Source organism: Poecilia reticulata, chromosome 19, assembly GCF_904066995.2.
Source record: "Poecilia reticulata chromosome 19, P_reticulata-male-v2, whole genome shotgun sequence".
NCBI classification, from domain to species: domain Eukaryota; kingdom Metazoa; phylum Chordata; class Actinopteri; order Cyprinodontiformes; family Poeciliidae; genus Poecilia; species Poecilia reticulata.
Window position 1 is genome coordinate 702,701 of NC_088848.1, and position 24,756 is coordinate 727,456.

The 24,756-nt window shown below is 46.2% G+C and overlaps 2 protein-coding genes and 1 long non-coding RNA gene across 4 annotated transcripts in view; 2 read left to right on the forward strand and 1 right to left on the reverse strand.

Moving 5' to 3' along the window:
• Positions 1–486: 486 nt before the first annotated feature.
• Positions 487–18,248, reverse strand: cpped1 (calcineurin-like phosphoesterase domain containing 1). The gene is made up of 6 exons (XM_081600838.1): positions 17,934–18,248; positions 14,951–15,169; positions 7,896–8,068; positions 5,500–5,622; positions 5,272–5,404; positions 487–796 (listed from the first exon to the last, which is right to left on the reverse strand). Exons 1-6 carry the CDS (start codon positions 17,995–17,997, stop codon positions 567–569), a joined length of 942 nt encoding a protein of 313 aa, XP_081456964.1. The 5' UTR covers positions 17,998–18,248; the 3' UTR covers positions 487–566.
• Positions 794–1,815, forward strand: LOC145549151 (uncharacterized). Its single transcript, XR_014085119.1, has 2 exons — positions 794–1,501; positions 1,543–1,815. It is a non-coding gene; the product is annotated as an uncharacterized LOC145549151 (long non-coding RNA).
• Positions 18,249–22,044: 3,796 nt separating the features above from the next.
• Positions 22,045–24,756, forward strand: part of shisa9a (shisa family member 9a) — a 35,122-nt gene continuing 32,410 nt past the window's right edge. Inside the window, exons 1-2 of one of the 2 annotated variants that reach the window (XM_008436252.3) lie at positions 22,045–22,946; positions 24,098–24,204. In XM_008436252.3, the coding sequence (XP_008434474.2) occupies positions 22,432–22,946; positions 24,098–24,204 (622 nt within the window). In that variant the 5' untranslated portion in view covers positions 22,045–22,431. The remainder of the gene's footprint in view (positions 22,947–24,097; positions 24,205–24,756) is intronic. The other variant, XM_008436250.3, reaches the window with a different exon arrangement.

The window sequence follows — 24,756 nt, forward strand, 5'->3', positions numbered from 1 at the left end:
GTATACTGTGTCTGATCATAATCAAATTCAATAACTGGGCTTTTTAAAGGTTAATTTTCTGCAAAGATTCAAATCATAATATTCCAGAAATTAAGAACTAGATCAGACTCACTAACAGGAAACGCTTGCATAGAGTCGCTAACGAGGCCACCAATCTGGAGTCCTCCAGATCAGGTATAAGCAGGTAATATCTTACCTCTCTTTTGTTTTCTCCTTGTTGAGCTGGTGCAGGAAGCTAAAGCTAACGGCTAATCTGAGGATTGCACCTACAATGATCTTCCTGTGTGAAAACTAAAGGCTGAAAAGGTTTAAAAAGCTCATTTTGTTGATTTTCACACTAAGTTTGTTTTCTGTTTGGCTCAATTCTCAGTGTTTGTTTCCCACAGGAAGAATATGGGTGGCGCACCACCTCCAAGGTTGTGAGACTAACCGTCCAACGATTGCATAAAGATGATTTAAAGGTTCCTAGAATAATGTGTGAGTGTCTGAGGCTGGAAGTGGTTTAGTTTTAGTTTTTCCTGGAAGCAGACAGGAAGTCCGCAGACAGGAAGTCCGCAGACAGGAAGTCAGCAGGCCTGCAGCATCTTCCTGAGCTCCTCATCCACGCCGCGCTGCCCCAGTTGCTCCAGGCTGAAGTAGCGGTGCACCACGGCGTCGGCCGTCACGGCCACCAGCCGCACGCCGTGGGTGTCGTCGCCCAGCTGGCAGCCGATGGCTGAGGTCACCACCATGTCCAGGCCGTTGTGGCAGCCGCCGGCGTTCCGGTGATAATGACCCGAGAAGACGGCCGTCACACCTGAGAGACGCAGCGAGAAAAGATTCATCTCTCAGTTTGTTCTGTTCAGAATCAGAGCTAAAAGAAAAACAGGAAATGGTTCAAATCTTCACGTCATGTGACCCAGGCGGCCTAAACAAAGTAACACTCCCAGCTGAAAGTATTTAAGACACGTCATCTGTGGATGTAAACAAGATCCTCAGTACCAGAACCGGTCCTGGATACTGGAGCGGTGCCGACCCGGTTGCCATGGAGACCGAACATCATCTTCCTTTAACAGGTTGTGATGGAAACAAACGACGGAAACTGGACCGAGATTAAAAACATTCAGTTAAACGTCAGCAGAACCGGACCGGGTCAGAACCAGAACCGCTCACCAAAACCACAGGAAGCATCCGAGACGAACGAAACCGCATTATTTCTATGGCATCAGATTTTATCTGCAGACAGGAAGCAGGTCGGCTCCAGGTCTCTCCAGGTCGGCTCCAGGGCTCTCCAGGTCTCTCCAGGGCTCTCCAGGTGTCTCCAGGGCTCTCCAGGTCAGTTCCAGGGCTCTCCAGGTGTCTCCAGGTCAGCTCCAGGGCTCTCCAGGTCAGCTCCAGGGCTCTCCAGGTCGGCTCCAGATCTCTCCAGGTGTCTCCAGGGCTCTCCAGGTCAGCTCCAGGGCTCTCCAGGTCGGCTCCAGGTGTCTCCAGGTCGGCTCCAGGGCTCTCCAGGTGTCTCCAGGTCGGCTCCAGATCTCTCCAGGTGTCTCCAGGTCTCTCCAGGTTGTTGTTCAGAGGAGGAGGAAATGTTCAGCTGAACCAGCCGGTTCTGACCGGCCTGCAGGCGTCTCATCACAGCTGCAGGATTTTAGTTTCACTACTTAAAAATAAAATTCAGATTCTAATTTCTGGTCTGAATTAATTTATTTTCTAAAAACAAGAAATTAAAGACGAATGTGACAGAAAACATTCAGGCTTTAGCACCGAGCTACAAGAACCCGAGTTTAATTAAGAGTCATTTTATCATAATAAAGGAAGAAATTATACCAGAAAAAACTGAAATCGATCATTTCAAAGTTCTGCTACTGAAAATAATTTGATCCTGATGTGTTAAAATGTGAAGTAATATCTATCTGCGCACACACACACACACACACACACACACACACACACAGTTAGGGCGCCTTATTCATTCAGGAGAATCTGAGGTCAGCAATCAGACGGTCGCAGCGAAACGCCGTTTGGTTCATTCAAAGCACAGAAACCAGCTTCCAGGCAGCAGCAGATGAATTACTTCCCGGTTCTGAACAATGTTCAGGTTTTATTGGTGCATCATGAAGAGTTTCCAGAGGTTTTACACAATAAAGGATGAAATATTCCAGCTGCTGCTGCTGAAGCCTCGTTCATCTCCCGGATAAATCGCTGATCCGTGTCGGCGGCTAGCTTAATGAAACTCCCAGAAGAAAGATGGCTGCCACGTCTCTGCTCTCCCGTTTAACCAGTTACAGCTGCAGGCCGGGTTCCAGTCTCACCAGGATTCCCAGTTCAAAGCTGTTCTTCCTCATCAAATACCAGTCAGACTCTTACTGGGACGGAAACGAGCAGCTCAGGTCTGATTCATGGAACCAACAGAAGAAACGGCTGCAGCTGCTGAGGTAACCAGGTGACTGGTTACATGATTAACCAGGTAACACAATAATCAGTGGAGCGATTCATCGTCATGGTGACGGGCCAAACTGCAGCATACGCCCGTCTGCGGCTCGATTGATTGATTATATTTTTATTTTCTGGTCGTCTAATCGGTGGCGCCTCCCGTCTGTTTGCTCTCATGTTGTTTGTTTGGGTTGAACTGAAATGAATTTTGTTGATAGAAGCCGATTCTGATTCTCACCTGCTGTGGATCTTGATGCTCCAGTAGCAGTCTGTGTTGCAACAGCTCTGAAAGGGCCTCTGACTGAACCCTCACCACTGTGCCGACATGCTAACAGCTCAACATCCAGGCAGCAGAGGCGATTTTCCTGGATGAGTCCATTAGCTGTTAGCAGCTCTGCTAATCCGCCTCCTTTGCTTTTGCTTCTTTTTAACCTCCGTCTGGCCGTCGGGTCACGAAGTGGGGCAGACATGTTGGAGCCAGCGGAGGCGTTTCCAGTGAAGTTGACTGTTTTTCATGGTTCTTCGGCCTGATTTTCCGCAGCAGGCAGGATGATGAATGAACCTCCTCTGGTACGAAACGTAATAAACGGCAGCAGCCGCAGTAAAAACGGCTCCATCCCATCAGCAGCACATCTGGGGCTTCAGGCCCAGCAGCAGGACCTGATGATGCTTAATGCACCACTAATGTGAGGAAATACGGCCAGGCTGATGGATGCTCACAAATATCATCATTTACCACAGATGAGAGGAAAAAATGACTCTTGCACATTTACTGGAGAAAAGCAGCTTTTTTCTTCCAACTGACTGGAACCGGGTCGACCCAGATTCTGGTACCAGTCGCTCACATTCGCTGCCATGGGCAGAAACGCCACACAAACATTTAACTGAATGTTTATCATGTTTACATTTTCATAACCAACATGAGGAAAAGGACAACCTGTGAGCTTTAGACACATTTAAACCTGAAATGATTTAAATATGTGGAGCTGAGAAGAAATAAAAACTGAAGAAAATATATTAATGTTCCTATAAAGTCTGATTGATGGAGATGAATAAGTGAATTTATAACTATTCCTACATAAAACCACTAGAATCACATCAGGGTCATCAGATAGGACGCAGAATATCATGACTCAGCATTTTAAACATTCAGTCTGACGCTGCTGACTGCTCAACTTCCTGAACGCAACAGGAAGTGCTTTTATTTTGAAGAACCAGAAGTCTGTCTTACACCACTAGTTTAACATCCATCCATCCATCCATCCATCCATCCATCCATCCATCCATCCATCCATCCATCCATCCATCCATCATCCATCCATCCATCCATCCATCCATCCATCCATCCATCCATCCATCCATCCATCATCCATCCATCCATCCATCCATCCATCCATCCATCCATCGTAGACCTGGTTCTACTGGGACCGAAACAACAACATCCAACCAAACGCTTTGAGCAACCTGTTCCCCTCCTCCACAAAGAGGAGAACCGCTTTAACAAGAACGCTTCTCTGGGTCACGGTCCACTTTGGTTCACCGACCAGAACTGCCCCACACTGAGAAACAGACACCATGACGACAAGCAGCGACGCCCAAAACAGCAGGTCTGATGACGGCTCAGTTCACAGAAACCAGTTCAACCCGACTCCGGTTCATCTACAAACCCTGTTTTAGTCCGATTTGACCAGAACTCCCATCATCTGCTCCACCTCCAGCTGCTCTGAGTCAAACCAACCTGTTCCCCTCCTGGCCTGTGGGGGCGCTGCACCAAGAACCACTGAAGGAAACGACACAAAAACCTCTGAAGACACTGAGAGCAACTTCCTTCTTCACCAGATGGAAACAAGATGGAGGATTTTAGCGGTTGGAGGATTTCTCTTTAGGCTAAAGACCAGGAGCCATTTCTGCTGCTAGCGCTAGGCTAACATGTTAGCTTTGGTTGTATTTACCCAGAATGCCCTGCGCTGTAGTCCACTTCCTGCTGTTGGAGCGGTCTCTGGTCCACTTGGCGTTCACATTCAAACCAAACCAGAGTTCACTTCAACCGAACCCAGACCGAGGTTTAGAGGACCAGAGGTCAGAGGTCAGATAGCGTCACACCTCACCAACAGGACCGGACTTTATAGACAAACCGACTGAATGACAAAATCCCAAACTGACCAGTTGTTTAGTTTCACCTCTGATGACTTTCGGAGGGTAATTCTACATGAAATCACTATTTGCTTCATGTCCCCCATGTCCATCATGTCCCTCGTATCCATCATGTCCCTAATGTCCATGTCCCTAATGTCCATCATGTCCCTAATGTCCATGTCCCTAATGTCCATCATGTCCCCCATGTCCATCATGTCCCCCATGTCCATCATGTCCCTAATGTCCATGTCCCTAATGTCCATCATGTTCCTCGTATCCATCATGTCCCCCATGTCTATCATGTCCCCCATGTCCATCATGTCCCCTAATGTCCATCATGTCCCTAATGTCCATGTCCCTAATGTCCATCATGTCCCTAATGTCCATGTCCCTAATGTCCATCATGTCCCCCATGTCCATCATGTCCCCCATGTCCATCATGTCCCTAATGTCCATCATGTCCCCCATGTCCATCATGTCCCTAATGTCCATCATGTCCCCCATGTCCAGTAACTGAACCGTCAGCGTTAAGCAGCAGCTCAGATCCAGTCAGTGGACCATCAGAGGTTCTGAGGGGGTGGGGGGGATAAGACGGGTTCGGTGAATGCGCATATGCAACTGGGGGGTTCGGTACCTCAAAAAGGTTAAGAACCGCTGCTCTAGCATCAAGCGTCGCGCTGTGAGCGATTCACAGCCAGGTGAGTCCAGGTAGTGCTGCCCTACCTGCCCGTCTGAAACGCTCCATCAGGTCCTGCCTCGCCTCCTGCGGCAGGTTGAAGTACTCGTTCTGCTCATCGGGACTCTTCACGTACAGAGGAATGTGCTGGAAAACCAAGATGTGTTTGGGTTTGGGCTCCTACGCACAAAACAGAAACAACCACCAGGTCCTGGTTCAGTTCAGCTGATCTCATAGTAGATCTGCGTGAATCAGAGAGCGTCACGGCGCCGCACCGCAGACGAGGCCCTGCTCAGCTGCTCCTCCAGCCACGCCTCCTGAGCCTCCTTGTGCTGTGGGCAGCCCGAGGCGTTGAAGTACAGCTGGGAGTTCAGGACCAGGCAGAAGACGCCGCCCACCTGGGAAACACAGAGACCAGCAGCAAAACGGTAAAACATCACCTGGCCTCAGGTCACCGTTCAGCCCGGCGCAGGTGTGAAAAATTCACTTTTTAACCAATAAAAATCTTTATTTGAGTTCACCCACCCTTAAGCAGCATTCAGTTTCTACGCACCAGAGATCTGGAACAAACTTCCAGAAAACTGTAAAACAGCTGAAACACTGAGAGCCTTTAAATCTCAACTTAAAACCAGCTGGTTAGAGTTGCTTATGGCTAAACTAGGGTTAGAGTGCGGGCGTTGATGTCTTCCATGTTTTTATGTCTTTAATGTTTTTAATTTCTTTTTATTTCTTTTCGACGTTTTAATGATGTAAAGACCCCAGAAACCGTCCCAGTTAAACAACGTTTAACTAAAGTCCCACTGGGTTTAGAGTCCCAGTTGACGGAGTTTCAACTAAAAACCTAGAGATTGGAGTCCTTGTCAAACGGTGTTTTTGACTAAAGTCCCAGAGGGTTAGAGTCCCAGTTAAACAACGTTTAACTAAAGTCCTACGGGGTTTAGAGTCCCAGTTGACGGAGTTTCAACTAAAAACCTGGAGGTTGGAGTCCTTGTCAAACGGTGTTTTTGACTAAAGTCCCTGAGGGTTAGAGTCCCAGTTAAAAGACGTTTAACTAAAGTCCTACAGGGGTTTTAATGTTTTTTGTTTTTTTTAATCTCTTTCTCACTGTTTATTCAATGTGACCTGCTGTTTTTATTTTAATTACGTGAAGCACTTTGAAATGCCTTGCTGCTGAAATGTGCTATACAAATAAAATTTGATTGACTGATTAATATCTCCACTAACTCTGAAAACCTAGAGGCAGAAGTTTTTATCGGTTCTGTTCTCCGTCATGAAGCCCAAACAGCCAAATAATTTACCAGATTAAATTGCAGACGGACGTACATGACTTCAGGAATGGAAACTGATCCACGTCATTGTTTTAATATTCTGAACAGCCAAAATGTTTGACAAACATCCGGTTCGGACCGTCTCAGGTTCTGCTCTGCCTCTCCTGCTCACACAACAGGATTTTTTGCCCCGATTTCCCCTAATGACAAACTCAGAACATGCAACGTTCTGAGTTTGTCGCTTGCGATAATCGTAGCTGTGATCCTAGTGTGATGTGTTACGGCTGATCGGGTCCAGACGGTGGAACATCGGACCGCTCCGATCCAACATGTTGGATTGTCTTGGCCCGATAACCGCAGCCTGTTGAATGCAGCCAATCAGAAAGCGTGGTGCCGTAAACACGGAGGGGAATCCGGTGACATCCGGGATGACGTGGATCAGCATGAATGTTTATTCAGCATTTCGTACAAAGAAAATCACCAGAAATGATGATGAGAGGAAGTGGAGTGGAACTGGTACTGCGGCTGATAACCCTGGTGACCTTTCAGCTGCCATTAGCCGGACATGCTCTGCAGGTGGACTGCAGTAAAACACTGACTAACGCCTGGTTTCAAAATGAGTTAACTGGACTTGCAGACATTATTTTGTGCCCATTGTTGTCAATGTAATTGTAAACATTGAAATGACAAATACTAATTAACTGATGAAGCTTAAAGAAACAACAGAACAGAAAACAAACGGTGACAAACTCACCTCCACAGTGAGCAGATAAAGCGGCTGCTCGCCCGTCTCTCTTTTATCCAAAGCCTTTTCTCCTTGTTTCGTCTTATGCTTAAAATAAACTCAAACTATTGTTATTGCTTCCACCTCATCAGTTTGCTCTTAATTCACGAGTGATATAGCAGGTTTTAGGGGTGCTGCTCTTGCCGTGTGGCTGGACCCGGTTGGCCCGACTGAACCGATCGCACCTGATCGCATTGGTCGGCCCGACTGAACCGATTGAACCGATTGCACCAGTTATACCGATGACTTTTTGTCGGGTCTCTCAGGTTTTGAAAATCGGCTGACATAGTCGTGTGAACTGGGTTTTAACCAGGAAGGATGATTTATTTTTATCGGCTGTTCTTTGGGCCAATCAGCCAATCAGTGAACTTTGAAACTGATTTAACTATTGAGATCAATAAAGTCTGATCACATTGTAGCCTATTTTATTTATGAATCAGCTGCTCCCACGCCGACGCTTATGACAGTAGATAAATACTTGTAATCATAATAACTATAGTTTTCTAAATGAAGGAAAAACATGAATAACTGCCAGACGGTTCAGATGACAACCAGTGTCTCCTCCCCAGTGACAATCGGCCATCTTGTTTTTGTTTGCTGTTATTGTCGTTCTGCTCACCCAGAAGCTGAAGTAGTCGTCGCCCCAGGCCCGGCAGAACTGCTCCACCGTGCTGGGAGTCGGGACCTGGTCCAGGTCGTGGTTCCCGCTGACGAACACCAGCGGGATGGACGGGTCCGTCGCCCTCAGGGCCTCCTTCAGGTCCCGCTCCTGGGCTGCTCTGAATTCGGTTCCTGGTGGGTAGAGAGGCGACGGACGGCGTCAGAGACGGCGGGCTGAATGAGTTTACCTCTGACGGAAGCAGACGGAGCTTCGGGCCGGTCTGGTGACGACGCCATGCTGGAGTCCAGAAACGCTCTGGTGGCGTCGCGACCTCGCCGCCTCGACCTCGCCGCCATGACAAATAACCTGAAATAGTTCAGTTTTAATCTCCAACCAGGGCGGGACGATGTGGCTAAAATCACCATATAAACACTTCAATTCAGCCAATATCAATAATTATTGATTAGTTTTGTGTTTTAAATACCTGAAATGGTGTCAAACTGCCGACGTGTTTTATTTCTCTGCTCACCTGAGGTTTTATTTAACAGATCATCCTGTAGACCTCTGACCTTTGACCTGTTGTTAGTTTCAGACTGCATTTTGAACATGGTACAGTCATTTTATACATGCAATAAAGATAAAACCTGTGTGACCTCACAGGTTTATTATTAACACTTTACATCATGTTACAGCTGCAGCGTGAAACTGAAAAACGGACATTTTAAACGTCTGCTTGATCGTAAACCATCTCAGACATCATTACGATAAATGATAATGTTGTTTTGAGAACATTTTCACTAAAATAACGGTAAATGTTGAAATTCTAATGAATATTTCACACTGGAAGACATTTTAAAATCCAAAATAATCAAATAAAACAACAGAAACAGCAAATAAACTGAATTATAAAGTCTGAACTGTCCTTCAGAAATGGCTGGTTGAGTCCAAAGCGCCAGAGTGAAGATTTAAAAACGGTAAAGGAAGAGTTTGTTTTAATCGATGATGTGATTAATTAGTTATTGTGGCCGGCCTACTTGATCACACGAGGATGAGTTTAGTGTAAGCAGCTGAATCACGTGTGCATGAAGAATCCATCCGACCCTCCCTGGTTTTAGTGTAAATGAAGCTGAAGGAGCGTTAGAAACAGCCGGGAGGCGCCGACCAGCGCTAACTAGCTCTGCATGACAATGAGGGATGAGCGCAGGGCTCCTGCCTTGCTAAAGGGCCCGGGGGAAGAGCAGCCGCGTGTTTTCATGCCGCCTCACTGACCTGCTGCCACATCTAAAGCAGCGATCAGAGCTCCTCTGCAGGTCGGCGCACATATTAATCAGAATCCGAAATCTTCTCTGGGTAAAGCGGCGTGTCAGAGCGTCCTTGGCCTCCCATGGACTCCAGGCAGGTTATTCATATTCAGGCTGACCGGGCCGCTGTTTCTGGGTCACACTGACCAGCAGGCAGCGGCACAGGAACGGCAGGAGACCCTGCAGGCTCACAGAACCACGCTAACAGCACCAGGCTAACAGCACCAGGCTAACAGAACCATGCTAACAGAACCAGGCTAACAGAAACAAGCTAATACCACCATGCTAACAGAATCATGCTAACAGCACTAGGCTAACAGAACCATGCTAACAGAACCAGGCTAACAGCACCAGGCTAACAGAACCATGCTCACAGAACCATGCTAACAGCACCAGGCTAACAGCACCAGGCTAACAGAACCATGCTAACAGAACCAGGCTAACAGAAACAAGCTAATACCACCATGCTAACAGAATCATGCTAACAGCACTAGGCTAACAGAACCATGCTAACAGAACCAGGCTAACAGCACCAGGCTAACAGCACCAGGCTAACAGAACCAGGCTAACAGCTGATTGGGTCTGTTTCACCTGGCAGTTGGATGAACCACCAGCCAGTCGTGTCACAATAAATCAATCATGATCAATTAAAATTAGCTCAATAATTTCCATTAGTCTTTAAATTTAGACTAAAAACGGTTTAAAGTTTCTTAATAATGAAACCAACATGTTCTTTGTTAATGATTTTGGTGAACATATTGGATTCATATTATCGTGTATCGCGGCGCCAGGCGGCGTTTAAACCCGGAGGCCTGGAGGACCTTTAACGGTGCAGTCAGCCCCGGTTACCGTCGGTTACCGTCGGCCCCCACGCAGCAGGCTGCGCGCGCCATCCTCATTACTCGCCACGTCCGTCACGGCGCCGGTAAGCAGCCTGACGGAGGATGAGCCTCTGCAGCCGGAGCCACCCGGCTGACATTTCCCCTTAAAGTGTTTGTTTACCGTCCGGAATGGATCGGTGGCGGCCGGGGAAGCTGGCTGTCAGGCGGCATTGCCGACGCCGCTGCCTGCAGGTGACAGGAAATTGGCAAGTGTGTCTCTGTAGCCGGAGATTTCACTCCCTGTTGCTCCTTTTCATTGCTCTCACATTGTGTTTTCCCGTCTGTCTCTCCTCTCTGTTATCTGTCCGTTCCCCTTAACCGGCAGCTGCCGCGGCTTCAGAGGAAGCTCTGACACGGGAGTCAGAATACAGAAACACTTTAATTTATGCTGACCCCTGATTGGCCTCTGATCGGCCCCTGTTCGACCCCTGATCGGCCCCTGTTCGACCTCTGATCGGCCCTTGTTCGGCCCCTGATCGGCCCTTGTTCGGCCCCTGATTGGCCTCTGATCGGCCCCTGTTCGACCCCTGATTGGCCTCTGATCGGCCCCTGATTGGCCTCTGATCGACCCCTGATCGGCCCCTGTTCGGCCTCTGATCGGCCCTTGTTCGGCCCCTGATCAGCCCTTGATTGGCCCTTGTTCGGCCCCTGATTGGCCTCTGATCAGCCCCTGATTGGCCTCTGATCGGCCCCTGTTCGACCCCTGATTGGCCTCTGATCGACCCCTGATTGGCCTCTGATCGGCCCCTGATTGGCCTCTGATCGGCCCCTTATGCATCTGTAGGACCCATCAAAGGTTCGGTTTGTTTCTCGGTCATAAATAAATGATTTTCTCTGATTATTTTCACGATTAATCGAGTAATTAGCTTAAAAAACTCACATTCTGCAGATTTTTAATTTGACCATTTAAGCTTGTTTTATACCGTAGTTTAAAAATAAGAGCAAAAAATAAAAATAAATCATTCAATCCCCTTTTTTAAATATTAAAATAAAATTTTCTTTCCTGAAATGAAACAAAATGGCAAAGCGATCCATCCATCCATCCATCCATCCATCCACCCTAGTGGGTCAGGAGCTGCTGCTGCCTCTCCAGGTCACCTGTCCAGGTCACCAGTCTGTCGCAGGCAAAGGATGCATCTACAGCTAAATAATAGCTGTTAAACCTGCTTGATTAAACATCTATTAACTATTTAAGGAATTTAATAGGAGAATTTTACAGAAATCAAATCAGACGAACCAACAACTGAAACACTGAGTTCTGAGTGGATCAGATTTACATCCAGAGATGCAAAATGTTTTTACGTTTTGTTCAGTTTTGGTTTAATTTCTGCTCAGGTTTTTCAGCAAATGTCATATTTGAGTTAAATAATCGATTATTAAATGAGTTGCTATTTCAGTAACTGATGAATTGCTCAAGTTGTGGCCAAACCGAACCGATCAGCTTCCTCCCCAGAGACTCTTCTCATCTCAAGGACTTCCTTCAATCAGCCTGCCGTCTTCCCTCGCCAACTTTTAAAGCTGACAAATGAAGAGGATAAGGAGCGCTGGCGAGGCGAGGGACGGCGCCGCGGGGGGAGATGGAGAGCTGATGAGATTAGAGGAACGTTCTGGACCTGACACTCGTCTAATGAGCTCCACAAAGGGTTCTGCTGCGTCTCCGGGGGGCGCCGCCGCGCCCCGGCAGGCGTCTCAGCCCGTCTCTGAAACACGCAGGCTTCCCTTTCGCTGCTCTGTAACCGTGGAAACCTGTAATTGGCAGGGAGAGGCGATGATGAGCGAACCCGAGAGGCTTTTCTCTCAGGTTCTGCTGGGTCCAAACTGAAGGTTCTGGTTCTTTCTGCTGCTCAGGTCAACAGCAGGACGGAAACGGTTTATGGTGACCAATCGATTATCGAAACAATCGTCAACTAAATCAGTAAATTAATCATTAATTGGAATCAACAGAATAAAAAACAACACAGTAGCAGAAATGAAGCAAAAACTGATCAGGAAAAACGAACATTTTGAATTTAAAATAAATTTATCTTCACTGTTAAATTCACTATTAATCACATGATTTTATCCCAGATCAGATCAGCTCTGATCTTCAGCTTTTCTCATGCTGATGTTAGAAGATATTTTAGCTTTTGATACCAATAATCAATAACGTGTTATTGAATTTTAGGCAATAAATGCTGGTTTTCATTTTTTAGAAAAGGGAATGTATTTCTAATATTGTATAAAATGACTTTAATGAAAACTGGTTATTTGATTAATCACCAAATTAATCGATTAATCGATACTTAAAATAATTGTTAGTTGCAGCCATCGGTTTACGACCCGACCAGGACCGACCAGGACCGACCAGGACCGACCCGACCAGGACCGGCCAGGACCGGCCCGACCCGACCAGGTCCAACCCGGACCGACCCGGACCGACCCACTCAGCTTAACCTTTAAATTCACCAGTAAGAACCAGGACTGAGCATTAAATCGGTTTAGTCGATTAATGCATCTTGTTTGAACAGTTTCTATTTAATTCACCTTTAAATTCAGGTCAACTTACAGAAGCAGTTACTGTTTGTAACTCAAAGTAGGTATAAATAAAGTTGCAGATTGCGTGACGTCCCCCCCACCCTACATGGACGGATCCGTCCCGCTTCGCACCGGAAGGGGCGGCGCCAGGATCCGCTGGGGTCCAGCTGGTCTAGAGAGGGACGGAGCTGGACGGAACCGGGCCGTCTTCTCCGCTTCGTTTCACACCACCAGCTCCTGGCGACGCCATCGGCCGCCTGCTTATTTGCTGCTTGTGGTTTAATTTTGAGACTTGATGCTCAATAAAGAGCGTATTTACTGCTGAAGTCCGTGTCTCCTTGGGTTTTGTTACGGCTCAACGATCCGGGTCCCAACAAACGTATTTTCAGCCATGTTGGCCGTTCTGAATTAGAGACTTAAAGCCGTCCAGACTTTGACCTCACCGAGACGACAGTCTGAATAAAATCTGAGTTTCAGCTGCAAATCCAGGAAAAGAGCCGTCAGATTTGACTGAGCCTGAAGGGCAGCAGCCGGTCAGCGCCGCCTGTGGACATCTGAGCCTGAAGCTCAGGGCGAAACGTGAATCCAACCTGATTCACGAATAAACAGTTTAAACTATTTCACAACCAGGCCTGGTCACCAAGGCAACCAGAGCGGTCCTCTCATTGATATTATTTCCACAACGCAGAGATGAAATCCCTGGACTGATTATGTCTGAACATATTCAGCAGCTGCAGCCGAGCGGCGGGAAAACAGGCCGAGAGGAAAGTTACAGAAAGAAACTCGGCATGGAGCTTTAATAAAAATAGGATTTCACTGTTAAAACTGTTAGCATGCCGCTACGCTTCAATATGAGACAGAAAACCTGGGGAAACATCGACGTCCTCCCAGTGCCCAAAACAACCAATCAGAGCCAGCAGGAGGGGCTTAGCGCTGTCAATCATCCTTATGAACGTGCTGTTAACTGTGTCAATGCCACAGAGAAACAACTTACTGTGACAGGAAAACCATTTATCCACTGTCTTCTGTGGCTAACTAGCATTAGCACTGGTGAACCAGCTGTGGTGCAGCAGAGAGCAAGGGGGAGGGTGTGAGCAGCACGTACATGAGTGATTGACAGCACTAAGACCTGTTCCATGTTATGACATAGTGACAGTTTAAACAAATATGTTAAAACATTTTTCATAAAAGTTACAAACTGCAGCTTTAATTCTGTTGAAGAAGAAAAGATGAGTGATGATGATGATGATGATGATGAAGGCTGTGAGAGCAGCAGACAGGAAGTAGTATGTCTTAACTTCCTGCAGCTGCAGCTGGAACCTGATGGAACTGATAACATCCATCCATGTTCTCACGCCCTGGTCCCTTAATGGGGTCGGGAGGGTTGCTGGTTCCTCTCCAGCTAACGTTCAGGGCGAGAGGCGGGGTCACCTGGACAGGTCACCTGGACAGGTCACCTGGACAGGTCACCAGTCTGTCGCAGGGCAAACAACCATCCACACACTCTCACACCTAGGGACAATTTGTAGAGGCCAGTTAACCTGACAGTCATGTTTCTGGACTGTGGGAGGAAACCGGAGTACCTGGAGAAAACCCACCATGCACAGGGAGAACATGGAGACTCCATGCAGAAAGACCGGGAATCGAACCCAGAACCTTCTTGCTGCAAGGCAGCAGCTCTACCCACTGCACCACTAATAACATGTAAACTCACATTTTTATTTTTATTATGTCTGTAAATTCACTGCCTGGCATGTTCAAAGTTCAGTTGAAAGTGTAGGGAAGAGGTCAGAGGTCACTATGAGGTCACTAGGATCGGCTCCAGCTGAACTCTCCTGCCTGCTGGACTCGATCAGAGAACCGATTAAACCGTTCGATGGCAGCTGCCTGCAGTTCTCTGTTAAATAAAACTGATTTGTGGTGCGAGTGAAACATTCAGGAGTAAAATTACATCAAATATGACTTAAAATAAATGTGACTTTCCGATTTAATGTCTTGAAATTGGGTCTCTGTCTCTTTAAAAGCTCCTGCTCTATTAGCCCTTTAACGTTTCTACCAGCGTTGCTCTGAGCAGCAGCTCCTATAATGAGCTCAGCAGCTGGTTGCTAATTGCTGCTGGCTAGTCTGGAGGAGCTGAGAGGGGGAGGAGCTGCGCCTCGGGGGCGGGGCTAGGCCCACCCAGGTGTTTTAACAGCTGAGTGGTTGCCATGGTGATTAAAGTGTTTCTCAAACATGAAAGAATCAAAGCAACGCTGCAGGTTTGACTTTATAACATGATGGAAAGAAACAAATGATTTTAAGATTTTGTGACGTAGCTGCTGGACTGTGATGGTCACGAAACACAAGTAGCTGAAGTGGCCTAGTTAAAGCCTCCTACCCGGCATGGCGTGGACCAGGTCCCCACACAGCACCATGAAGCGCGGCCGGGGCTGCAGCTGGTTGACCCCCGCCACCGCCTGCTTGGTCAGCACCACTTCCTCCTCCCACTCGTCCCCGCCGCCCACCGCGTCGCCGATCCGCCACGACTTCATCAGGCCCAGCTGGGGGTCCGCAGCCTGGACGAAGCAGAACGGCCCGGTCCACTGCCGCTCCGCCTCTGGGGATGCACCGACACACCGGGTCAGAGCGGTTCCGACCCACAACACCGGGTCAGAACCCAGGAGCCAATCAGAGTCAATGAGAGGAAAATCCCATTGGAATAAATCGTGACTGCAGCTTCGCTTTTAACTCTGTTCCTCCTGACAACACGAAGCTGCTGCAGCAGATTAGAAACAGTTTCTACTTTTAAATTAAATGCAAAATTAATCAGTAAACGCAGGACGGCCAGGAAACGCTGCAACAGGAAGGATTGTTAAGTTTTTAAATTCATTTTTAGTCTATTTTCATTACTTAATTGCAGGATCTGGAATTTATTCATCAAATTTCAATCAAAAACTGTATATTTGACAAAGTCAGCAACATTCTTAACATTTTAAAGTTCGTCTTTCCAGACTCCCTTTAGCTCAACAATAATCTTTTCCATGGTCCAATCAGATCATTAGAAGCTGTCTGTGCGTCATATTTATGAGCGTACCAGAAACATGAGAATAAAAAGGTTCCTGCTGGAACTTTTATTGACAGAAAAAAGCGATTAATTGCATTCATATTCTTGACCAATTAAAATGTAATCCCTGCTGTAATTTTTTGTGATTTATTTTTGATTTTCTGGGAGCAGGAAATAGTTTTGTGGTTAAGCGGACGCCAGAGCTCCATGATGTTATTTGAGCTTTGATTCCTGACCTTTACAAATCAGCTGCTTCATTTACATTTTGTCTAATTTTTGTTTTTAATTATTTGTTCTTTTAAACTTCTAATTATTTTTAGGTTCTGTTTTTATAGATGAAACTTTGAAGTTGTCTGTTTTTTGTGCTGCAGACTGACTGAAGAGGTGGACTGTCACCAACAGGTTAACCATTTAACAGATCTTCTCTCCAGAAACATTAACCTTTGGGTTCAGTTTTAATATCTCACTTGATAAGATGTACTAAAACAACCATAATAATTGCACAATAACAGATAAACTTCACGTAAATGATGTGAAAATTCACGTCATTTACGGTGCTAAATAATTAACCGGGAGTTGCGTGTCGGATAATCTCTGCAGTAAACGACACCAAACCACGTCATCCTGCTGCTGTAATCATTCCTCCCTGTAGAAAAAGAGTCTTCATGTTTAGCTGAACCAAAGTGGAAAAACAAACGATGTAAATGGATCCAGCTTGTTGACGGCTAACGGATGTTAGGAACACGTGTGAACCGCAGCTTTCTGTTTGACTCATTTAGTTTCCACAGCTGCTGAGGAGAGGCTGCCATCATACCAACCCTGAGGTTCAGTCAGAGGCTCAGTTAGCCGCTCAGCTAGCTGCTCAGTTAGCCACCCCACTAGCTGCTCAGCTAGCTGCTCAGTTAGCCACTCAGCTAACTGCTCAGTTAGCCACTCAGTTAGCCACTCAGCTAGCTGCTCAGCTAGCTGCTCAGTTAGCCTCTCAGCTAGCTGCTCAGTTAGCTGCTCAGCTACCTGCTCAATTAGCCACTCAGCTAGCTGCTCAGTCAGCCTCTCAGCTAGCTGCTCAGTTAACCGCTCAGCTAGCTGCTCAGTTAGCCGCTCAGCTAGCTGCTCAGTTAGCTGCTCAGTTGGCCGCTCAGCTACCTGCTCAGTTAGCCACTCAGCTAGCTGCTCAGTTAGCCTCTCAGCTAGCTGCTCAGTTAGCCGCTCAGCTGGCCGCTCAGTTAGCTGCTCAGTTAGCTGAGCCCAGCTAAAACCATCACTGCGTTTATCTGCAGATGCATAACAAACATATTTAAAGAATTAACAGAAGAAATAAATATTTAAGAACTCTTTAAAACACATTTAGACTCTATTAATGTTCATTTTTTACTAAATACATAATTGAATGATTGAACTTAAAGCACATCTAAATATCCAGTTATTTGATTTCATCTTTACAGTCAGTGGGCGTGGCCAAACTACAGGTGAGTGTTCTGCAGGTAAGTCAAGAGTCGTTACTCAATATGTTACATGTCTGTACTTGTGTACCTGGGTATTGAGAAAGCCTGTAGTGACATTTAAATTGCATCATTAAACATAAATTAATACATACAAATTAAAGTTCAAAAATACTTCATTAATCCGAAAGAGAAATTAAATGAATTAATTAATTTACTGAGATAAAATGATCAATTATTTTATATATTCAATTTAATTAGATGCAGTTATTATTATTATTTGTGTATTTTAAACATTTAGATTACAGTACAAAGATATTAAATTATTTCCCGAATTAAGTTTCCTCTGAGTTTCCACCCCCTTCCAGCAGGGGGCGATAATAATAACGGTGTGTAGTAAAAACTGGTAAAAATTGAACAATATTCTGTTTTAGATTGATCCTCAAAATCTTTATAAAATAAAATGATTTTAATTTCCTTGACTTACTTTCTGATTTTAGTCCTGATAAAAGTCTAAATACTTAAGTAAATCTGAAGCTTTTCGCTTAACTTCTGCCTTTTTTCTAACCTCCGATGAGGTTTTGTCCAAATTAATACGTCACTTTCAATATTCACCATTAAAACTGGAAACGTGTATAAAATATAAGAAAGTTTAATACATTAACGCCAGAAACACGTCCTTATAAAAAGCTAAATAGATCCGACTTCTCACCAAGGACAGGCTGCAAGTTGTTACCATGACAACAGTGACAGAAAGTTTATAACGGGCGCAAAAGCTGCAACAAAAGCCGCGGAGCGTTTAAACAACAGAGAAGTCAGAGCATCGGGTAGTTTTAGCCCGAGCTAAAGGAGCTAAGCTACAGGCGGGGGGTTACCTTCAGTCAGTCCACTGAAAGTCCGATGTCTGGCTCGGAGGAACATTTCTTCTGTGTCCGCCATGTTCCCGGCTGGTTCCGCCGCTGGTTCCTGGTTCCGCTGCTGTCCCAGAAAACTAAACAATTACTGCCGGACTTCCAGAGCCGCCTGTCAGCCTGACTCCGATCCAGACCCGTTTAACCTGCTGCGTTGCTTCAGCAGTCTGACTGCTGGGAGCCGGCGGCTTATCGGGGATCGATTACTCAGCCTGGCGATCAGGTTCGGACTTCAACCGCGGCTGTCAGCTGTTCCATAAAAGGGAAATAGTGTTTTATTCTAAAACACTATTTAGAATAAAACAAACAATTCTGACTTTAATCCATTTCCGCTATGAAAGAAAACAATTAAAGCCCAACAGGAAGTCAGTTTAAACTTTCAACATTAGAATTACAGGATTCAGTCATGACTAAACGATACCAGAGCAGCTGGAGAAACAGCCTGGCTTTTAGTTTATTAAATCTAAATTATGACTTTTAAAGTCAAAACTATGACTTCATATATCATGATTTTGACTTTAAATCTCAAAACTAAGACTTTCTATCTCATGACTGTAAATCTTAAAATTATGACTTATCTCAAAACCATTAGTATCACATAATCACTTTGTCTTGAAATTATGACATTTTATCTCAATTAAAAATTCTAAAGTTGAAATAATTGCTTCAAAAGTCAGAATTATGCCTTTTACTTATTATGCCATAAGTATCACTGAATCTCAAAATTATGACTCACACTTATGACTTCAAAAGTGAAAATTATTACAGTGAAAGTCGAAATTATGACTTTGAATCTCAGAAAACCCGAAATTATGACTTCCTGTTGGATTTTTTTTCATGGCAGAAATGGGCTTCTGTAAAATATGGGCTTTAATTAGCCATATTTTATTTGTCTTTAATGCATTGGAGCATTTGTGAGGTCAGACACTGATGCTGGCCTCTGGGTCCAGATTCCTGTCCAGGTGAAGCCGTCCAATCAGAGGCGGCGGTTCCTGTTCTGTCTCTCATCCAGCATGTTGACTGAAACGGACCAGAATGTCAGCGAGACGTTTTAAATGATCGGAGCCGTTACTCTGTTCAAATGTTTTCTAGAAAGTAAAAATGATTCCGACATCCTCAGTAAAACCCAGTGGTGCATTATGGGAGAAGACGAATGAAGAGTACGTTTCATCTTGAGACAAAAGTTAGGATTGAAAGTCTGAAATGTTATAAATGATATTTGTTAAATATGTTTGACATTTACTGGAGCTCAGCTGTTCAGATCAAACCTGCAGCAGAAACTGACCTGAAATATATTTTCTCTGCATATTTCAAAAAGAAAGAAATATGACAGAAACTGTCAGAATTATTAAATATTTAATGTCTCACCTGGCTTCATATTTCTGTAAAACCTTTAAAATGTCCTCCCTGAGCTTCACTTTAGTTTTCTCTGAGCTTTTTGTGCTTTCATGCGAGGCTGAAGCTATTTTAATTTTAGTCATTCATTCTTCTGATGGTTTCTGGGTGGAACAGATTTTCATCGTGTCTCCACTTATATACGTTTGTGCATTTTTGGCCGAATGCTCTTCTGGTAACTGGAGCTCCTTAGATCAAGCTGGTCCTTCGTTGCCCTGCAGGTTTTATTTCCTTCCAGCTGATTTCTATCGATTATTGATTAACAGGCGTCTGATGAACGGCGATCAGCTGAATCAGGAACATTAAAGCAGGGAAACGTCTAAAGGACAGTGAGAATCAGGACCAGGGCTGGGAAACACTGATCTATGCTCCAGTTAACATTTAATCGATTACTATATTAGCTGATATTTATTCAATAAATGATCACAATCGTTTCAGCTTCACTTCATGCTCAGTGAATCCGGATTTAGTTTCATTTCTGCCGTATTTTGGCAAAGTGGAAACGAACCAATCAAACACCCTGCTGGTTCCTCCATGTTTGATGATGTCATGTTTGATGATGTCATCTGAAGGCAGAATAACTGAATGATGCAACAGACCGGAGCTGAAACGGGTCGGAGCCGAGCATGGAGGACCGGCCCGAGAAGAACCGTCCAGAACCAGGGACACAATCTGGACCCATCCAGAACCAGAGACAGAACCTGGACCCGTCCAGAACCAGGGACAGAACCAGAACCCGTCCAGAACCAGGGACAGAACCAGAACCCGTCCAGAACCAGAACCAGAACCCGTCCAGAACCAGAACCCGTCCAGAACCAGAGACAGAACCTGGACCCATCCAGAACCAGGGACAGAACCCGGACCCGTCCAGAACCAGGGACAGAACTTGGACCTGTCCAGAACCAGGGACAGAACCCGTCCAGAACCAGGGACAGAACCCGTCCAGAACCAGGGACAGAACCAGAACCCGTCCAGAACCAGGGACAGAACCAGAACCCGTCCAGAACCAGGGACAGCGGCCATGTTACCTTAAAATGATTAGAAAAATCGGACCCTCTGGATCCTCTGAGACGTTTCCCACCGGCGAAGACCAAGAAACGTTTTTCAGTGAAACATTAAAAACCAGGTTATCTTCTTGGTCGCGAATTTGAAGGAAACATTAAAACCGTAAAAGTGCGATGTTCATCTTTATTCAGTTCCTGATGGTCCAATCGACCCGGTTCTACTGGACCCAGAACATCTGCTCCACCTCCAGCTGCTCTGAGTCAAACCAACCTGTTCCCCTCCTGGCCTGTGGGGGCGCTGCACCAAGAACCACTGAAGGAAACGACACAAAAACCTCTGAAGACGCTGAGAGCAACTTCCTTCTTCACCAGATGGAAACAAGATGGAGGATTTTAGCGGTTGGAGGATTTCTCTTTAGGCTAAAGACCAGGAGCCATTTCTGCTGCTAGCGCTAGGCTAGCATGTTAGCTTTGGTTGGATTTACCCAGAATGCCCTGCGCTGTAGTCCACTTCCTGCTTCTGGAGCGGTCTCTGGTCCACTTGGCGTTCACATTCAAACTGAATCCAGACCGTGGTTTGGAGGACCAGAGGTCAGAGGTCGATTACTGTTCACACCTGACCAACCGAAACAGACTTTATAGAAAAGCGGACTGGAGTCGGGTTGAAGCGGACCGGATGTTTGTTTGCTCAGAGGTTCTGAGGCGATTCGTGTTTTCAGATCTTCCTTCTTTTCGCTTCCTGTGGATCAACATGAGTTTACCTTCAACCAAACGCCCCCCAAAGGTATCCCATCGCCCCCCCTTTTGTAAAAATGTCCGCCAGCGCCCCCTGCCGTCCTCTGAACGCCCCCTGGGGGTCGGTACCGCCCACGTTGAGAACCGCTAGTCTAAACCATCCCATAATATCTAAAATACAACTGCAATTAATTTTACATAACTGTAAATCAGAATGAAAAATTAAAGAAGTCAGAATCTGAAAAGTGTGGCATGCTATTTTATTCAGCACCATCAGAACAGTGTTGTTGCCATAACAGCTGCAGAACCTTTGATCTACGGTTTCTCACCTTTTCACACTAAATACCTCAGAAGTCAACATAAAAATCATAAAGCAGAAGAAAAAATAAACTGACCGTTAAAAAGTAAAACAGCTTCCCCACAGCATGATGCTGCCGCTGCCATGTCAGTCCTTATGCAGCTTTGTTTTTCTAAGTGGACGTTTCTTGTTATGATTTGATAAAACATATATTAATATTCAGTTATTTCTTCTGTTAAATAGTCAGAAAATGTTAAATGGATGGAAAATGTTCCGGTTTGAAAATGACTTTTTATCCTAAAGCCTTAAAAAAAACATTCTGCTAAACTTTAGAAAAAAATCTGATCAAAATGTAAAATATAAAAAAATTGATTTATGAATTAAATGGATGTTATGATATTATCTGTGATTTTGAACCGTTTTCGGAACATCGGGTTCGGGTTGGTTCCGGAAGTTCCTGCAGGTTTTCCGGAACATTTGAGTTTCTGTAAAACGTCCAGAGGAGCCGAACCGACTGGATCCTGATGATCATTTCCAGGCTTTTATGATAATATTTCACTACGATGCTTTTCCTCCCGCGCGCTCTCTCTCTCCTGTTTCCTCCTCCTCTTCCTCCTCCTCCTCCTCCTCCTCCTCTCTCTGCGCACCAGGCTCTCCCACCCTCGCTCCTCCATTCGCTCTCATCCTGGCCGTAGGTTGTGTCTCTGCCTACTCCGTGCGTAAGAGCGCACAGATGGGAATGTAAACGGATGCTCTCCTGAAAACGCGCAATCGGAGCTGCTGAGAGCGGCAGTGGACGGACGTACAGCGGAGCAACTTCCCCAAACTCCACTTCAGCCCGCGGAGATTTCATTTCTGCTCTCCATCCGCGCTCCTGCTGTCTCTTCCGTTTGGATGAGGATCTGCTGGTAAAATGTCGGAAGGCGGCGCGGCGCTGCCGGACTTCTCCGCCCGCCAGCATCGTGCGCCTTCCCGCGTCGCTCCAGGTTTGCTCGTTTCTGCGTGAAGTTGAAGGCGGGAAGCCAGCGCGATGGGGGGAAGATTCTTCCTGCTCGCCTTCCTGTTGCTCAAACTCACGGCTCTGGTGTGCAAGGCGGACGGGGAGCCGGGGCTGCTCGGCGGGTTCGTCATGATCGCCACGTCCAACGGGTCCCGGGAGGAGGACGGCGCGCCGGAGGAGGCGCCGCACACCGAGGAGCAGTGCCGGGGTTACTACGACGTGATGGGCCAGTGGGACCCGCCGTTCGTCTGCAAGACGGGAGACTACCTGTACTGCTGCGGCACCTGTGGCTTCCGCTTCTGCTGCTCCCTGAAACACTCGCGGCTGGACCAGAGCACCTGCAAGAACTACGACACGCCGGTGTGGATGAAGACCGGCCAGACGCCCTACAAGAAGATGAACAAGATGCACGACAGCACCAAAGACAAGACCAACCTGATCGTCTACATCATCTGCGGCGTGGTGGCCATCATGGCTCTGGTCGGCATCTTCACCAAGCTGGGGCTGGAGAAGGCGCACCGGCCGCAGAGGGAGAACATGTCCAGGTGAGACCCGCTCCTCGCCTCACTTCCGGCCCAAATGGACCGGAACATTCCGGTGGTGAAGCTGAGAGGCAGCCCGGACTGTCCAGGCACGTTTTCACCCAGAAACCCATTAAAAATATTTATTATGTTTCTTCATCCATGATTGGACTAGACCAGTTTCACTCTTTACTCAGGTTGATCCAGTTTCTGTCTGCAGAAACACATCAGGTATAAACCCAACAGGAAGTTCATTATGGCCAGCATTTAAACTTCCTGTTTGTGTATGAATAATGTCCTTTTAGGTCAAACTGAGAAACTTTAACCGTCGGTAGAGACGGAGTCCCAACATTTCCCCAAAACACGTTTGGATCCAATCGGCTTCATTTACTGGGAAAATGATTTTAATCTGACAGATTAATGAGTTTAATTCACTGGATTTCAGTTAAAATGCATTTTTATTTTTCTACTATAAAAAACAAATTAATTTTTTTCTTTTCAAGTGGTGACAGAGTAATAATCAATAACTCAATCAAACGATAAATCATGAATTATGGTTTTTCTACCAGAAAATGGAAGATAAAAGTTTTGGTCTCAACCAGCAGAGACTTTATGATTCATTTTATTTGAAATGTTTGTTAGAATTTAAAGTTTATTGATCTCTGAGAATCTGTTGCCATTATGTGACTGGAAAATCATCTGAAAACAACAACATATTGTTTATGGTGACAACCTGCGGGATGATTTATCGTCCAGAAACAGAAACGTGTCAGAGGAGCGACGTCAGCAGATGAAGCTGAGATTTCAGGTCTGTTGGTCTGTTTCCCTCCAGCAGAATCTTCTGTTCTTGGGAAACATCTGAATAAAGTTGCAGAACGTTCCTCCATGCTGCTGATGCTTGTGCAGAGTAGTGTGTAGTTCAGGCGTCCAGCGGCAGCAGTTTGCTCCACTGAGTTCTTACCAAGCAGCAGCTGCAGCAGCTGCAGCAGCTGCAGCAGCGGCTCAGGTGAGGATGTGCAGAAAACGCCGTGAGGATCATGTTTCACTTTTTCCACTTTGCTGCGCCGCACGCTTTGATGAAAAGAAGCATCCAGAGTGAATAATTGAATTAACTGTGTTATGCACACACTCACTCACTCTCTCTCTCCGTGTGTGTGTGTGTGTGCGGTCGGCAGGGCCGTAGCCAGCGTGCTGCAGGGCGGGGGCCCAGGTGAGCCGTTCCGGGGGGAGGAGGCTCTCGGGATTCACTCTCAGCACTTCGTCTCCAGACCGCCAGCCCTCCGTAAGTTTCAACTCCCACTCAGCAGCTCTGCGTGTGTGTGTGTGTGTGTGTGCGTGCATGTGTGTGTGAGAAACAGATGATGATGGGGTGTGTAAGCTGGTGGATTCTGTGGAAACGGTTTGGATTCAGCTGAAATCTGATGTCAGATTTTCTGTTTCTTTCCTCTGGTTCAGTCCTGATGAGGAGTGTGTGTGTGTGTGTGTGTGTGTGTGTGTGTGTGTGTGTGTGTGTGTGTGTGTGTGTGTGTGTGTGTGTGTGTGTGTGTGTGTGTGTGTGTGTGTGTGTGTGTCAGGCGCTGCTCTGGTTGCGTGTTGGTTATTTTGGTGTTTTAATGGGGTCATGTAAAGGATCCGGTTCGTTCCTGCCGCGTCTCGTGGGCCGTTTCAGCTTCTCTTTGTGTTTTTAGCAGCGAAGATCAAACAGAAACATGAAAATGCTGAGAGCAGCATTCATGCATGATGCAGACCGAAAACACCTCAAAGCTCCAGACCAGTGGTGCCCAAAGTGGGTCCTGGAGGCCCTGGAGGTCCTGGAGGTCCTGGAAGTCCTGGA